Here is a 16708-nt window from a genome sequence, read left to right as displayed (position 1 = left end):
AGCTCCCCGAGCGCTCGCGGCGGCCGGGCGGCGGGGGCGGGGCGGCGGACGCGGGCGCCGCTGATTGGCCGCGCCCGCTGATTGGCCGGCGCGCGAGCCACTCGCGGGCGCCGCCGCGGCAGCCGCTCGGGCTCGGGTCTGCTCGGCTCGGCTCGGCCGGTCTCGTCGGCTCGGCCGCGGACCGACTGACGGGCGTGCGCGGGGGGCGCGGGGCGCGGGCCTCGGCGGCGGCGGCGGCAGCCTCGATCCCCGCCCGCCCGGTCCCCTCGCAGAGGCGGAGGCAGCGCCGCGGGCCGCAGCGGTGCGGGGCGCGGGGCGCGGGAAGGCGCGGGGGGCGCGGGGGGCGCGGAGCGAGCGCGGCCCACCGGGCGCCGCCAACCCGGCTCAGCGGACGCACGGACGGACAGACGCGGCCCGACGCGGCCCGACGCGGCCCCTCCCTGCCGCCGCCGCCGCCGCCCGCCCGGGGCGCCCACCTCGCCGGCGCCGGGCCCGGGAGCGATGACATCGACGGGGAAGGACGGCGGCGGGGCGCAGCACGCGCAGTATGTGGGGCCCTACCGGCTGGAGAAGACGCTGGGCAAGGGGCAGACAGGTGCGTGCGGCGGGGCCCGGCGGGCGCGGGCACCCGGGGGCGCCGGGGGGGCCTGGGGAGGCCGGGGCGCCGGGGCATCCGGAGGGACCGGGGCGCGGGGAGGCCCGGAGCGCAGGGGCGCACAGACCCGCGGCGGCCGAGGGGGCCCGGGCGGGAGGCCGCCCCGCGCGCGGCGCTGCAGGCCCGGCCCAGCTCCGGCCGGCGGCCGCGAACAATGGGCGGCCGGGCGCCGGGTCCCGCCTCGGAGTCGCGCAGGCCGCGCGGCTGCGGTGCGCCGGGCGCGGCCCAAGGACACGCGGCTCGGCCGGGGGCGCACGGGCCCGGGCAGCGCCCCTCGCCCGGCTGCAGGTGCGCGGCCCCGCGCATTGTGCGCCCGAGCGGCCGGGCCCATTGTGCGGCGGGGGAGGGGGCCGGCGGGCGCCCATCTGCCGTCTGCCGCGGCCGCGCTAATAGGCGTGCCCCCAGCAGCTGCGCCCGGCCCGCGCCCCCGGCCGCGACCCCGGCGCCGGGCGCCCGCCCCGCGCGCTCTGCGGGCCGCGGGGCCGCGCTGGCCCGGCCGGGACCCCTTCCGCGGCGGGGACGGGGAGCGCTCGGGCCTGAAGGCTGGACAGCGCCGCTCCCCGCCCCGCGCCCGCCCCGAGCGCCTGCGACACGCGCTCCCGGGGGAGGGAGGCGGCCGGCGCGGGCCGGGCCGGGCGCTCGGGGCCTGGAGCAGCCCCAGGCCTGCGGGAGGCCCCAGGGGCCCCCAGGGACCCGGTTCGGTCCCAGCCAGGCCGCCGGGCCCCTCATCTGGCTGATGTTCAGTCGCTTTGTGGGAGGCTGGGCTCAGCCATTTTCTTTCTTCTCCCAGGATGGGCCTCTCCTGGCGCCCAGGGGTCCGATGGGCAGTGATCTCCCTGCTCAGACCCAGGGCAGTGCGGGGAGCAGAGGAAGGGAGGAGGGTGCGGCAGGGCCACCACCCGTGCAGAGCCGGGCCTGGGTGGCAGCTGCTCTAGCCGGTGCCGCAGGCCTTCCCAGAGCCCCCCCGGGTGCCGTAGAGGGAGAGCCCGAGGGTGGTGTCTGGGAGGAAAGTGGGCCAGGTCCCGCTCTCTCAGCAGCGGGCAGTGGCTGTGATGTAAGCAGCGAGCCTGAGGTGCCTGGGCTGGGGGCCCAGGCTGCCCCTGTGTCCACCCTGGATGGACAGACGCCCTCACACAGCCGCTGAAGCCCCCAGGGGCCTCTGGCAGTTAGGACAGTGTCATCGGGAGTGGGGATGGCCTGGCCCGGGTCAGGAGCGGGGAGAGGCACCCGGCCGGGGCTCCACAGAGTTCAAACTACGCATGTTTCCTGGGAGGAACTGCTGTGGTCGGAGAATCCCCGGTGGGGGAAGGGCCTGGGCCGGCAGAATGCGGGAGGCAGTGGAATAACCTGATTATTGTACCGATGAAGCGCTCTAAGGAAACATCGGCGCGTAAGCGATGACAGGGACGATTGCACCCGGTGCCGCGCCGGCCTCGCCGTGGGCAGGCCTGGTCCCCGCTCTCCGCACTGAGTTAGACTGTTGCACAGTTAATTACAGGAGGTCCCCACTGTAATTAACAATGACGAACACAAAAGGGTGTGTGTCAACAGCGGGACACCGTGTGCGGTTTGGAAACGAGCTCCAGGGGCGCTCGGAGCCGGCAGCCCCTCCCCTGGAGTAAAACCTCGCTGGCCTCGTTGAGGTGCCCTCCTGGGGGGCGGGGGTCTGTTAGTCCCGTGTCCCCTCTGGCCTCGCTGACGGTTGGCCGGCCTGCTTCCCTCCGCTCGTCTCCTGGAGGGTCCCCCGGAGTTTGGTGGACCTGGGGCCTCCACGTGTGCGGGTGCCTGGCCTGGCCACTCGACTTGCAGGCTGGTCGTCGGCACCACATGCCGAGAGAGCTGCGATTTCCCAGGCCTGTCCTTTCATCCAGAGGTAAATGGCTGACTTTAGCCAGAGGCCAGGCTGGGGGCCAGGAGCCTTTAGTGGGGGCCGCGGGTGGGCACCTTCCAACCAGGCTGGCTCTCCTGTCTCGGGGTCACCTCAGGCCCCTTGCTCTCTGCCTGAGTCCTGTAAAGCAGGAGCTGCGGCCCTGAGGGGCTGTCGGGCACTGGGAGTGGCCTGGGGCAACTGGGCCTCTCTGCCATCTGTTCCAAGCCAGGGACTGTTGGAAGGTGGGCCTGGCTGCTTTGCCACAAAATGCTCCCTTTGGAGCATCGGACGAGGGGTGGGGGACGCTGCCCAGTGCGGAGTGCAGGTGTGGGCAGAGCTGCTGGCCTCTGCCCGCTGGACGGCAGGGTCCGGTCTGCCCTGCTGTGTGTTGGCTGTGGCGGGGAGTGCCGTCTGGCTTGTGCAGTGTGGGCTCAGCGAGGGGTCCTGTCACTCATGTTGGGGTTGGGCCATGGTCACAGGGTTGTCTCCCCTCTGCCCCCATCTCCTCTGCACAGCTGTCCTCGACGGCCTGAAGTGGCCTCAGCAGGCAGCCCTGAGGAGGCTCCAGCGGCCATCGTGGTTTCTGGTGGCGAGATGGGCTTCGGGGTGATGGGGCAGGCGACACTGTGCAGGGAGGAGCCCACTGCTGAGGCTCTGCCTAGCCTCTCCCTCATCGGGGAAAGGCTTCTTCAGCTGGGATGGGGGATGGGAGGCACCCCCAGAGGGCCCAGGCAGGGATGGCCAGATCCAGGAGGGTGGGTCGCATAGGCCGTGAGGCCTTCATCCCTCCAGTCCCAGGAAGCAGAGGAGGGTGCAGCCCTGCCCACACCAGAGTGCAGCAAGCCCGGTGGGCTCAGCTCCCATAGGGTGTAAGCCAGAAGGACCCCTGGGGAGGAGGTGTGGGCCCCTAGGGGGAGCGGGGGGCGGAAGGCTCTGGGAGCTGCTCTGGGAGCCGGGGTACACAGTAAGTTGGGCAGCCTGCCCTTGGAAACCCTTCTGGTGGGCAGGACATGAGAGGAGGTGGCTGAGCAGGGCTCAGGGGTCAGTGGAGCTAAAGAGAGGAGGTGGGAGTGAGGAGCCAGGTTGCTCAGCTGGCTGGGCTCTCAGGATGGTGGGTGGACCAGTGGGAAGAGCCTGGGCTCCTGGGCCAAGGGACCTGGGGTGTCCTCCTCCAGGTTCCCAGGAGACCTTTAGGAGAATTAATGTGGGGAGCTGGTGGCAGGCAGGCTGGAGAGAAGTCCTAGGGTAGGGGGAGCCCGTGAAGATGGGACAGGCAACCTGGGGGAGAGGCAGGTGAGAGAGGGAGAGAGAAAGGTGAGCTGGAGGGAGCGTCTGGCAGACCCGGGGGTGACCAGGGCTGGGAGCTGGATGGTGCTCAGCTCAGAGCAGGATGCGAGCAGAGGCAGAGCAGCAGAGGGAGGGGTCTGGCTGAGGAGCCTGCCTGGAGGTGCCGTGGGGTGCTGCATGGGCTGGTCTTGGGGTATAGGGTGAAGGTGGACAGAGCAGGGTGAGTGGGTCCGAGAATGCCGACTGCATGTGGACAATTATGGTGTCTGATGGCCACTGCCACGGCCAGGCCACGTCGGCCTCGCTTTGAGTCCGGAGGCTGCCCCTCCTGCACCTGGCCTGGCCTCGGTCTCTCTAACCTGCTTTACGAGCACGGAAACTGGCTCAGACGCAGAGCCTTGGTCAAGGACAGCAGCTCCTTGGGGCCGGGAGGAAAGCACAGTCCGCTCAGCTCACGGGCTTGGTGTGAAAGTCCCAGGAAACAGGACCTGTCCTCAAATCGTTGCAGGCAGGGCTTGAGGGGAGGGGCACGGGGGAGCCCCTGCCTGTCTCCCCCACCCCGATGCAGTGTCTCTCAGCACCCTGTTAGTGACTTTGAGTGACAGACACCACTCCAGCCCTCCTCCCGGGGTGCAGGCCCTCCCCCAGGAACCCCCTGCCTTCCGGGGGGGGCCAGCTCTGAGTGGGCGTCCCTGTGGATCCCGGGCGATGGGGCTTGTGCCTGGAAAGATGGGCAGTTTCCTGCAGGCAGGGGTGGGAGGGCCTGGTGCAGGCAGAGCCCTAGGACCCTGTTTCCAGAGTGGCCCCTGACCACTGTGGCCCACAGTGGCTCTGAGCACCTGTGAATTGTCACAGGTCCTGTCTGCCTCACCACTGGCAGTGGGGACAGGCTCTGCAGGGGCCTGTGTACCAGGAAGGGCCTGCCAGGCAGAGGGCACAGCCCGGGCGAAAGTGTAGAGGTGAGGACTGCTCTTTGCAGGACCGGGTGCTGCCGGGCGTGACTCTGGCTGTGGGTTCGTCTGAGCTGTGGGTTCCCTGAAACCCGGCGACCCCCAGGGCTCTCAGCGTAACGCAGGAAGAGCCCGGAGTTCCTTCTGATCGTGTACACCTCAGCCTCTGCCCTGCCCTGCCAGCCCCCCCACTGCCCCACGCAGAGTTGGCTCTAGAACCGCCCAGGGCGGGCTGCTCCCACCGCACACGATAGGCAGCGCCAGACCCGGCCCTCACTTTCCACACGAAGCTCGCTGCCCTGGCCCTAGCCCCGAGGTTCCCACCAAGGGCAGCCTGTTTCCAGCAAAGTCCCGGGGCTCCCGGGGTGAATGCCCTGGATGGGCAGGCGCCCGGGCTGTCCTGGGATGGAGGGCACGGGTGGGGGGCGCTTCCGAGAGGCTCCAGGTCCTTGCTGGTGGCCGATGGGCCTGGCCTGGCGTGGGGGGCATGTGTGGACTGGGGCCTCCAGGGCTGGCTCCCTGTGCGCCCCCCCACGCCCACCCCCCAGATACTCCCTGACCGGCCCCCTCCAGGACTAGTGGAGCACGTGAAGGCCGTGCTGCAGGACGCCAGGGCCCCCTGCTGCCCACACCAGCGTCTCCCCAGCACTGGCCTGAGCCAGCTCCTGGTCATGGGCGCAAGCACGTGCGCCCTCCCCACTGTGTGCACCTTCCTCTGGCTGTTTCTTCTCCTGTTTGCCACCCTCAGTGTTTGTCTGTGGGGTGACCTCTGGGCCTGAAAATGTAAGAGGAGGGGAGGAAGAAGAGGCAGGTGTGGGCCAGGTCCCCGCACCATTCACACCCTCCCTGCCTGTGCAGCAGCCCGCTTGGCACGTGGCACCCGAGGGTGCCTGGAGCAGACACACAGGCCTTTCAGGTCAGAGGCTGGATGCTGAGGTGGCTCAGGTTGGCCGTGCTGCCCGCGTCTGGGGGGACAGTTGTAGGGTCCATGGCTAGGACTGTCAGGAGCAGTTAGGGCACCTTCAGGTTACCTGGTGCTCCCGTTTGGAGAGCACCTGTGCCTTCAAGGCCACTGGGCACAGAACCTGCTTCTTTGGGGACCTGGGAAGGTCAGGCTGCTCAGAAGTCAGCACCTCAGCTGGGTGGTGATGCCGAGAGGAGGTGGCCGGCCCGTGTGCACTGCTGTGGGGCTGTGCCTGGAGTTCCCCGGGCTCCAGGGCCCTCTGCCTGCCCCAGCCTGAGGCAGACAGTGTCCCCACAGCCTGGAGCTCCTTGAATAGGGGACGCCACACGGCCTGTGGCCACACAGTGAGTGAGGGGAGTGTAGGAGCTTGTGGCCGAAGAGAGACCTTGCTTCCTGCCTATGGCTCGTGTGTGCCTCACATGGGTTTACTTCTCTAGTCACCTGGCCAAGGCCTAGGGCCAGCCCCTTGTGGCCACCTCAGAGCCTGATGGGCAGTTCTGGGTCTGGGTCCTTGAGGCCCAGCTCGAGGACTGCCCCCTGGGCTCTGCAGTCAGCAGCTGAGGCGCTTGGAGCAGAGGGCCCCACAGCAGCTTCTGCGAGGCTCTGATGGCTGGGAACGGTGTTGGGCTCATCCATTGTGCCTGGGGTCTGGCGGGAGGACAGCAGCCGGCATCTGTCAGGACCCATCTGGGTCTTGTGGGAGGGGAGGGACCCCTGGCTCCTCTGGGTGGGGATCCCTTGTGCTGCTTGGGTCTCTGCAGGAAGTCCTCTTGCATGCAGGAGATCTGCCGTCCCCAGGTTGCAGCTCCGATCACGCTCCCTGGGGCCCGGTCAGCCCCGCCGTCATCCGCGGGTGGCTGATGTGTCCTAGCACTGGGTGGCAGGCCCAGGGTGGGCCTCCGTGAGCCTGGCCCGGGTCCTGGCCAGGGATGGCCAAACTGCCTGAGGCCTTGCCCCAGGGGTGCCTGCAGGTTGGCCAGCTGCCTGGACTCTGGACAAGATGGAGGCTGGGCTGGGCAGGGGCCCGGGACAAAGCAGGGATTGTGTGGGCTGGGCCTTGAGAGGCGGCCGGGGCCCGGTCTGCAGCCTCTGAGCGGCCAGTGTTCCGAGCAGGCAGCTGGGAGCCCCCACCCCCGCTGCAGTGGCTCCAGAGAAGGGCCCTTTTCTTCCGCGGGATTTTTCCCGGGTGTTCATTTCATCCCTGGAGCCTTGGAGGACACGCTGGGCCTCAGTTTCCTCCCTGTGCTCTGGGATGACTGCCTTCGGGTGGATTCCCAGGGTTGCACAGGTCAGTGCATGTAGATCCCGGCATGCATCCTGAGGACATCCACCCCGGCTGGGATGCTGGCCTTCGAGGACAGAGCCGCTCCCCGAGAGGGCTACCAAGTCCTCCTCTGCACAGGGGCCTGGGACTGGCTGTCCCCCCACAGGACCTCCTGTGGGCCCTGCCCGCGGGCCTGGCCAAGGGTGAATGGAAGATTCCAGGCCTGTCGTTCTGGGCTGTGAGCTGGGGTAAGGGAGAGCCCCGGGAGCAGGGGCTCGTGGCCTGCATGGTGATGGGGGCTCCCAGAGCTCCAGTATCACTGTCGCCCACTCTGTGCTCAGGCTGGGCCAGAGTCCTGGGGGCAGGTCTGGCCCTCCTGGCCCCAGGGCAGAGGTGGGAGGCAGCCTAAATGGCTTGTGTGGCCTGAGTGACGTGGCTGGAGCCTGGGGACACGTCAGTCTGCTGCTCCATCTTAGTGCCGTGGGCGGTTTGCGGAGGCAGTAAGGCTGCCCAGAGGAATGAAGCATCTGTGAGGGGGGTGTTGGCCCATGTCCCCGGCTAACTCCAGATCCGCTGGGCAGCCACTGGCTTGGGCCCAGGGCTGGAATGGGAGGGGCCAAGGAGGCAGTGCCTGGGGGGCCCTGCATGCTGGGTGGGGGGGCTGTCCCGGAGCCTGACCCCCTCTCTGTCTGACCAGCTTCAGCTTAGGGCACGGGCCACGAGGCCAGAGTCGGTGACCCTGGGACGCTGCCTGGGCTGGCCTGGTTGGAGCTCGCCTGAGCCCTGGCTGGCTGTGTCCCTGGACAGGAGACCTCTCCCCTGGGCTGAGCTGAGATTGGAAAGGCACTGGCCATAGGTGGCCGCGGTCTCATTCTGTCTGAAACTGGTCCATGGGCAGGTTGAGCTCACGTGTCCAGCTTCCTTGGGCGGTGACTGCCCCAAGCTGGAGCCCAGGTGGACAGGGCCAGATGAAGCCCCTTCCTGGGTTGGGAGCCACAGGCCCTGCTGCACCCCCCCCCCCCACTTGTCTGGTGAAGAGCCTGGGGATAGCCTGGGTGGCACTTGGCGGGTGCCCGTGGGGATTCAGGGAGCGAGTGTGGCTTGGCGCCTGTGTGAGGGGCAAGCCTCTGCTCTCCAGGTGTGGGTAAGGAGCTGAGTCCCTGGGACCATTCAGCTGTGTGCAGCCCCCTGGCACCTGCACATAGTCAGGGAGCTGGGCAGGCCGTCCCATCCCAGACCCAAAGGCACGGAGCACTGTGATCCTGAGGTCCCTGAGGCAGCCCCACCCGGTGTTTGGTGAAGCCCAGGCTCTGCTGTCGGATAGTCACGTGTCTCCGTGCCTCAGTTTCCCCATTCCGGCTCAGGTGTAATGATGGGTGGGAACGTGCTTGGTTGGGGCTGAGCAGGGGAGCCTGTGTCACCTTTGGGTCTCGGGGGGGCCAAGGGGCCTGGAATGGCCCTCCTCTGGGCAGGTGGCCTTGGGGAGAAACCAGGAGCTGTGCTGTGTGTGCTCACCCCTTGGAGGTGGGATTTTGTGGAGCTTGTTTCAGGGTGTGTGGGGATTGTGGTGAAGCTGGGCCAGTCCAGCTGTGCCTGCCCAGGGGCCGCGGGGGGAGAGGGGCACAGTCCTGAGGCCTTGGACAGGTGATGTCCCCACCCCAAAGGCACCGGGTGGGTAAGGGGCTCTCCTGCCTCTTCCCTCTGCCACAGGATGTCACCGTGCCCTGGGACATGACCCTGCTCTGCCCGTGGCCCTGCTGGGCTCACCTCTCCCACTGCTGCCACCCAGCCTGTAGCTTCCTTTGTCCTGGGGGCCCCCCAGGGTGGGGACCCTGAGTTGGTTCCTGGGACCACAGTTGGGACTGTCCTGGGCACAGTGTCTCATGTTCCCTGTGTGCAGGTATTTTCAGACACAGAGAGAGGAGAGCCCACCCCAGCTCCAGGACACGCGGCCCATTCCAGTTCACCGCCCCCCCCCCCCCGCCCCCGATAACCCCAGTCACGCTTAGCTGTGAATATTTTGGTGCCTGGGTCTGAAAGAGAAACTTGAGAAGGCCAGACCCGTCATCGTTGCCCCAAAACGTGGACACGATTCCCAAACCCCCAGAAATCCCAGCAGACGGTGGGTTTTCACTCTGGCGGTTTCCTGGAGCCCGCGTCTCCGATGACCGGCCCCTCTGCTGCCACACCTGGCGGACGGCGGGGACTGGGCCCTGGGTCCTCACCTGGGTGTCCACCTTGCAGGTCAGGTGATGCTGATGCTGGCGGGACCCCACATGGAGAGAACTGTGACCTTTCCCGCTCCTCATTCCTGACCCTTGACCCCCAACCCCTAGGATACTTGGGGCCCCTGCTCTCTGCACTGGAGTGCCCCTCGTTGGTCCCACTGGCAGCCAGCTGCCTCCTGCCATCCCTCCAGTCTCCGGGGAGAGCAGTGCAGGCCCTCAGATGGTGGCCCTCATCCCTGCCGCGCCCTCCTGGGGGGCATGTGGGGCTGGGGCTGGGGCAGCTGGACTCCGATGCCTTCTGGGCTGCGGGAACGGCTCCTCGGGAAGGTGGGGAGCTGTCCAGCGCCGCTGTGCTGAAGCCTGGGGCTCCCTCTCCCGTGAGGGAGGCTGCGGTAAACAGTGGGTCCTCAAACCTCCCAGCAGCTGGCAGACACCTGTCTCCCGCATGGGCTTTGGTCCCTGCCCTGGTGACTGAGGGGCAAGAGGGAAGCTTCCCAGTGCTGAATGTGTTAGTGGCAGCCCCAGCCCCCCAGCCCCTGCCGGTGTGCTCCCACGGGAGACCCTGGCCCCACCTGAGAAGCTGGTGGCCAGTTCTCTTGGGGCTGCTGCTGACTCGCTGGGGGCGGACGTGAGTGCCAGGTTCCCGAGGTGTCACCCAATGTGGGTACCGCAGGGCACAGAGCAACCTGGGAGGCCTTGACCACTGGGCCCCACTCTGCGCTGTGGGGGCTCCCTGGGGAGGGGCAGGCACACGGTGCGGTCAGGTCCCATGGCTCACTCCTGAAATCCTTGTTATGGGGTCTTGTGGCCTGAGGTGGAAGAAATGCAGGGATTTGTGTAGGAGACTGGGACCTCCCTGGATGGCCTGGGGGTGGCCAAGGGGCCACCAGCTGTGGGCCAGGCTCTGGGGCATTGGAGGGAATTGGTCCTGGATGTAGGGAGCCAACCCCACCCATCCCTCCCACCCCAAAGCACCATCTGGGCTCAGTGCTGGGCTCGAGGCCTCCCACTGAAGGCCTGAGGCCATGGGGGTGGGGGGAAGGTTTCCTGTTGGGGAGGGTGTGAGGTGAGGGTTTAGGTGCTGGCTTATCTCTGAGGCAGAGGGTCTGGCTCAGATTGGAGGCTTGCTGACTCTAAACCCCAAATCCCAAAGGATTTATAACTCACCACGACATGGCACAGATCGGGCACCTCCGGCAGATGCCACGGGGCAGCAAGGGTGTCAATGCAGGGATGAGGGCTGTGGGCCCCAGGAGGATGGGTGCCTCGGGCTTGGCAGGGTTGCAGGGGTGCCTCTGGGGATGCCCCCAGATTCGAGGGTAGATCCATGTTTGCACCAACCCCTCCCTGTGCCTCCACCTGTGGGGTGCTCAGACCCATGTCCACTGCTGCCCTTTGGGATTAGCCAGCCCTGGGACCTCTGACCTCGGGGCCCTGCATCAAGCCCCCCCCCCCCCCCCCCCGCAGTGCACATGCTCCTCCAGGCGTCCCTGTGCTGGTGACTGTGAGAGGGGGACGTGGAGCCCAGGTGGGTCACTCGGGGGTCAGTAGTGGTTGTCCCCACACCCAGAGACCAGGAAGGTGGCCAATCCTCACCCCAACCCATGTCATCCCTAGCCCGTGGGTCACTGTGAGTGATGCTGGTGCTGTCCCCATTGGGAACCAGGCCGGGGGCAGATAACCAGCAGGGGAGTCAGACTGAAGCCACATTCTGGTGAAGACCTGGGGACCCAGCTTGGCTGTCAGCCCTGTGGGACCCAGTGATGCTCTGGGCCTGGCAGGGGCTGAGGGGCCCATGCCCCCGACCTCACAGTCTCACTCCCTGCTCCTCCATCCAGGGCCCACAGCGTCCTAAGTCACCCCAGTCAGGTGGCCTCTGGGCGACAGGCCTGCTGGGCCCAGGTGGCTCCCATAGGGTTCTGTGCTGATTCAGGCCTGGTCAGCAGCATCTCTCTCTCTCTCTCTCTCTCTCTCTCTCTCTCTCGGTGCTGCTGGGAGGGGGGGGCACCTCTGGGAAGCTGGCTGGTCTCTGCTGGAGATAGTCCTTACCTGGGCTGGGAGACTGGGGAGCAGCCAGGCCTGTCCCTGCTAGTTTAGGCTGGTCTGGGCTCTGGTTGCTGCCCACGCCCACTGCAAGAGCCCCCTCCCCAAGCCTCAGGGAGGAGAGGCGTGGGAGCCTGCTGACCGGCGGCAGGACTGCAGGGTGGCAGGTCTCTTTGCTGAGGGATGTCTGCAGAGACTGTGACTGGCCCTTCAGCAGGCTCTGCAGCAGTCCATTGGGCAGCAGGCCCCTGAGAGTGGCCAGTGGCTGTGGGCAAGTCCCTACTGTTCCCAAATCTCTGTGGTTCCTTGCTAGACCTTAGGGGTTCACCATTGGGGCTATACCTGGGGGCCTGCAGACCAGCACCTACCCTCATGGGGCACTTCTTTTCTTGGACGCCAAGTGGCCTCTACCCTAGAGGGGCCTGCAGCCCCAGAAATGGGTTGGGCACATGGGGTGTTGCTGTTAGCTCTGGGTAGGCCTGGAGCAGGTGTCGGCTGGGTGCTGGGGGGGCCAGGTGCTCTGTGCCTCTGCTTCACTCCCTGCTCAGGAGCCCAGGGCAGGTGGCAGTCAGCCCTGTCATGAGGTGAGCAGGGCCACAACCTGGGGCCCCTGTGCTTTGGGATGATGTCAGGGTCTCTGGTGTGTGTGGCCTCAGGATGGGTGGCCTCCCAGTGGCGTTTGGGCACGGGACCTCATAAACTAAGCCTGTGCCCAGCGGGCTGGCACTGGGACTGACTGCAGGTTTGCAGGGGGAGAGGAAATCTGTGCATGAACTGAGAGCTTGCTGCTGGGTCTCTGGGCAGCAGGTGCTGTGGGGTGGGGAGGAGATAAGGGGAGGGGCACCTCGGGGGTCCGGGGGTCAGGAGGTCAAGGCAGTGGACTTGGGGTGCAGAGCAAGGAGCTGCAGCCTGAGGCTGTGTGTGGCTGTGCAGTCGGCACATGGGGGGAGGGGCTGCTCCTTGTTCTGTTGGTCCCACCTCCCTGTCCCCCTGGCTGCCAGCCTGAGTGCCGGCCCCGAGAGGGGAAGAGTTGGCAGAGGCGGACGGCCCACCCTGGCTCCGTGACCATGGACAGCTCCAGGCAGGCGGCCTCCTGGGAGCAGTCCCAGGCGCTCAGGGCCTGACCGTCTGGGAGGACAGGGCCAGTGTGGACACGCAGGTGTCCGCCTTTCTCCTCTCTCTGTCCTTAGAACAAGCTGCCCACTGCCCACTAAGCAGATTCTATTATTACCCCAGGCGGGAGATTATGGCCCCAGTATATACTTTGGGGATGGGCCAGCTCTCCTAGCTCCAGACCCTGCGGGCAGGGATGGGGCTCAGGGCCCTGTTCCCACTTCCTGAGGGCATGGCAGGCGGGGCCTGTGTCTGCCTGGCTGTCTGGGGAGCACATCCCCTGAGGGACCCAAGCAGGGTCTGGATTCACCCCCAGGGAGCAGCCAGCCTGGACTGAGTCCCTTGCTGGGCTCCAGGGCCAGCCTAGGCCCAGCAAGGAATGCCCAGGATACTGCCCATCTGGCCCCAGCGCCATGGTGTCAGGCTCATGCCAGCCCTGTTGGGGTTCCCTGAGCCCTGCCACCCTGCCCTGGACCCACCTCACCCCCACTCCCAGGTCAGGTGCTCCCCATGTGCATCTCTGGAAGTTATAATCGGGGTGCCTGCACCCTGGATCAGAGGAGGAACCCAAGGGCTGGTCTCCTGGGGAGGAGCTGGGAGAGACTGTGGCTCATGTCCCCACCTCCCCTCACCCCAGGAGTGGGGAGGGGGCACAGACTCACTGGCAGGGCCAGGAGGGTGGAACCTCGGACCATCCTTGTGGTTGGGGAAACCAAGTGAGCAGAGAGTTTGTGAAATGTGGGTCGGTGTTTTTTTAAGCTAAATACAAATCTGACAGTGCAGAGTGGCCCCTCAGCCCCACACCCTGCAGAGACACCCAGTTTTTTGTGAAATCCTCATGGAAACCCCAAGTGGGGGACAGGAGGTGTCGGTGCAGACCAGAGAGGCCTGCCTGCTCCACAGCCCTGCCCCCTCCACCCCTTTCCTTGCCTACCCACTGGGCCACAGGGGCCAAGTGTCCCGGTGTCCCGGTGACGATGCTGCTCTGGGAGCCGGGCGGGTGGGCTGTGCCATTCTCTGACCACGGGCGGGCTGGCCGGCGCAGGAGCCTGTGTTCTGTATCAGGGATGGAAGGGGTCTGCTGACCTGCAGCTCCTGCTCCATGGGGCGGGGGCTGCAGCGAGTCCCGGAGGCTTCTGGGAAGCGTATCTACACCCGGCTTAGATTGTGAGCGTCTTGGCCTGGCTTCATGCCTGAGGGTCCCCGACTCCCAGCAAGAGTGTGTGGAGTCGGCTGGGGCTGCAGCTGCCTCTTGTTGGTGTGTCTGTCTGTGTCCTGACAGGCGGAGACCCACTCGGGCTTCTCAGGGTAGACGTCTGACCTTATCGCTGCGGCCGCCCCAACACCATCCACCATCCCTGGGGTCTGGTGGGGTCAGAGCTCTGCTGGGCAGGCAGGTCCTGGACCACAGGTTGCCCGCCTCTGCCAGTGACCCCTGCCCTCCCAGCCACGCCCTTGGTCACTGATGCCGAGTCGCTCCTGCTGACCACCAGGGATCTGTCCCTCTACTGCCTGCCCTACCCCACACCCCTGCTGGTCCCTGGGGGCTGGACGGCTGCTGGCCCGGGCACCGCTGCTAGTCCTGCCTCCCTGCGGTCCAGCCTCGGCCTTCCCTCCACAGCAGCCCCAAGGCCGGCCCTCTGCTGCCTGCTTCCTACACGCCTCCTGACTTCCCCTTCTCCTGGGGCCCCTTGGGCCTGCCACCCACCTTCCTGTCCCTAGCCTACAGGGCGTGGCCGGCCACCAGCATCCGCCCCCAGTCCCGAGGCTTCTAAAACTAGGGCACCAACTTAAAAATACACAATTTACCAGATTGAATCACTGAGTAGTTACTGGACTCAATAAGAATATTTCATTGGTCTAATTTTACAGTATTGAATTGAAAAGCCAGTTAATAAAGATCTGATGTGGTCATGTGCCCCGAGGGACTAGAGGTGTGGCCCCTACTCCAGGGAGGAGTGGGGGCGTCTGGGCAGGGATGGCAGGGGAGGGGCACACCGAGGAGCCGGGCTCATGGCACGGCACTTGTGTCCCAGATAAGGCGGCGGGTCCCCTTGGGCACCTGCCCGAGCCTGAGTGTGGCTGGAGAGGTTGTGGCCTGGCCGGGTGGAGGATCTGGGTGCTGGGTGCTGGTTCTCTCTCTCTGCCTCCTGCCTCCCTGTCCCCTGCAGACCCCACCCCAGTCCTGAGGTTGGTTGGTCAGCATCTGGGGCTTGTGCCCTTGGGTGTGGTGCTGAGCGCACAGTAGGCGGACGCCCCTGCGGGGTGGGTGGGTGGGTGGGTGGGCTTCCCATGCCTGAGGGAGGCTCGGGTGGGTCCTGCTGTGCAGGGGGAAGCCCCTGCCTGGAGGTGGGGACACCATGGGGACCATATCCTCCTTCCTGGCTCCAGGGTGAGTGGGGTGGGTGGGCCTGTTTGGGGGCTCCTGGTCCTGGGGGAGTTGGTGCTGGGGTGGGAGGAAGCCAGGGGGTGGGGAAGGAAGAGGAGGGGTACCCTCTTGCATCATACACCCCCTGGGTCTCCTACTTCCTCTACAGTCGTCATGGAAACCACGGAGCTGCTGAGGCTGGGCACCTACTCTGCTGAGGCGAGGGAACCCCTCCTTCCCCCCTCAGAGCCCTCCCTCGACACCTGAGGGTAGAGATCTGGGCGGCCTCTTGTCAGGGCCTTCGCCCCCCCGGCCCCCATCTGTCCACATGGCCCCCTGTGGCCCTGGGAGAAGGGGTCGATCCTGACAGCCCTGGGCCCGCTTCTTCTGCAACCTTGTGTCCCCCCCTTGTGGGATCGAGTCCAGTGTCCACACAACCCATGGGCTGGGCCCAGGACCTTTGGAAGGAACTGGGTGGTTTCGTGGGGGCTTCATGGCACAGTCTCAGGCTCGGGCCCCCGCCTCCTGGGCCCACAGGGCAGGTGGCCCTTGGACGCCAGGGCCTCCAGGCAGGAAGAGAAGCAGGCAGGCGCCCTCCTGCTCCCGTGGCCCCACATCTCTGCCTCAAGTGCACCTGCCTCCCCACTCCCAGGCCCTGCGCCTGAGCCTGGAGGGCCGGCCCTGCTGGGGACCGTCCTGAAACTCTGCAGGACCATCCTCCGTCGGCCGGTCCGAGGCCTGCCCTGTGCCGGTGGCCACTGAGCTCCTGGGGGGGGGCATTTGTGTTTCTCAGAGAAGCCAGGCTCTTCCTCGGCTCCTTTGAGGACGGTCGAGCGTGGGGGTGTAAGTCAGAGCTCCTTCCGCGCCAAGGATCCATTTCTCCGTTCACCGGCCTGTCGCTCTCGGGGAACTGGGCCACTCTGAGTCACCGCTGCGGCTGTCTGTGTGCTGGGTGGCACTGCGTCTATGTGACGGTCCAGAGAAGGCAGACTCGGTAGTGACAGTGAGCAAAGGGTGCAGAGGGGCGGCAGAGGGGCGGTAGGACCCCTGGGGCCGGAGGAGGCGACCCCGTCCTGATCATCCTGCTGGTCTCACGGGCGTGTCCCCGCGTAGAGACCGGAAACCGCCCTTTGAAATCTGTGCGGCACTCACACCTCGAGGCGTGTGGAGAAGCAGCTGGGATGGGGGCGCTGGAAAAGCGGGTGTCAGGGAGCAAACCAGAGCTCGGGACACAGAAGAAAACGAGAAGCCAGGAGCTCAGGCCTGTCTCTGGTTGTGTGCGGTCACCAGGTCTGCTGCTCAGCACTGGCCGCCTCCCGGCGAGTGGCTGCACCGCTCTGGGCCCGGGGCCTGGAGGCCGGAGGGGCACCCGTGGTTGTGAGAGCTGCACCGTGGCCGTGATGTGCTCAGCTGGGGCACTGCTGCCATGGAGGCGGGTGGTCCACCCCGGGACCTCTGGGGTGGTAGCCGACCCTGACTTTAGAGCCTGTGGTCTCTCCTCCTCTCCCGGTCTTCTCAGTCCATCGGGAGTTCACCTGGGGCAGCAGGTGCAGGTGAGGCCACCTGCTGGGCACCACCCCTTCAGTAGCCAGGACTGTACCTCCCCCCTGGATCTGGCCTCAGGGCGGGCAGGGCAGGTGGCTGGCCCTGGGGCTGCTCCTTGGTGGGTGCACAGCAGGGGAGGTGGGTTGGGGAGCGGATAGGCCACCAGCTATTCCCCAGTGCCAGACAGGACCTGCCGGGGCAGGGTTGGCACCGTGGCAGGGCCAGAGGAGGGGACTCTGGAGGCTGGAGTCGCGAGAGAGCTCAGCCTGGCCTCCTGTGCTGGACGCAGGTGTTAGCGGGGCTGTGGCCAGGCCCCTCGCTGGGCCCAGGGGGCTCCGGGGCCAGTGGGGCTGCACCAGCCCCTGCTCTGAGCCCAGGCCAGCTGAAGGAGCAGGGAAGGAGGGGGTGGGGAGAGCGCCGA

General features: G+C 66.6%; 1 protein-coding gene across 1 annotated transcript in view; it reads left to right on the top strand.

The window, feature by feature from the left end:
• Positions 1-501: 501 nt before the first annotated feature.
• The window catches only part of BRSK2 (BR serine/threonine kinase 2), a gene marked incomplete at its 5' end in the record, with an annotated part of 51463 nt that continues 35256 nt past the window's right edge, over positions 502-16708 (top strand). Inside the window, one exon of the mRNA XM_081153674.1 lies at positions 502-595. Within this exon, the coding sequence (XP_081009800.1) occupies positions 502-595 (94 nt within the window). The remainder of the gene's footprint in view (positions 596-16708) is intronic.

Source organism: Miniopterus schreibersii (assembly GCF_964146895.1).
Source record: "Miniopterus schreibersii genome assembly, chromosome: 12".
Classification (NCBI taxonomy): Eukaryota; Metazoa; Chordata; class Mammalia; order Chiroptera; family Miniopteridae; genus Miniopterus; species Miniopterus schreibersii.
The sequence above is the reverse complement of the archived record's forward strand: the minus strand, read 5'-3'. Positions and strand labels throughout refer to the sequence as shown.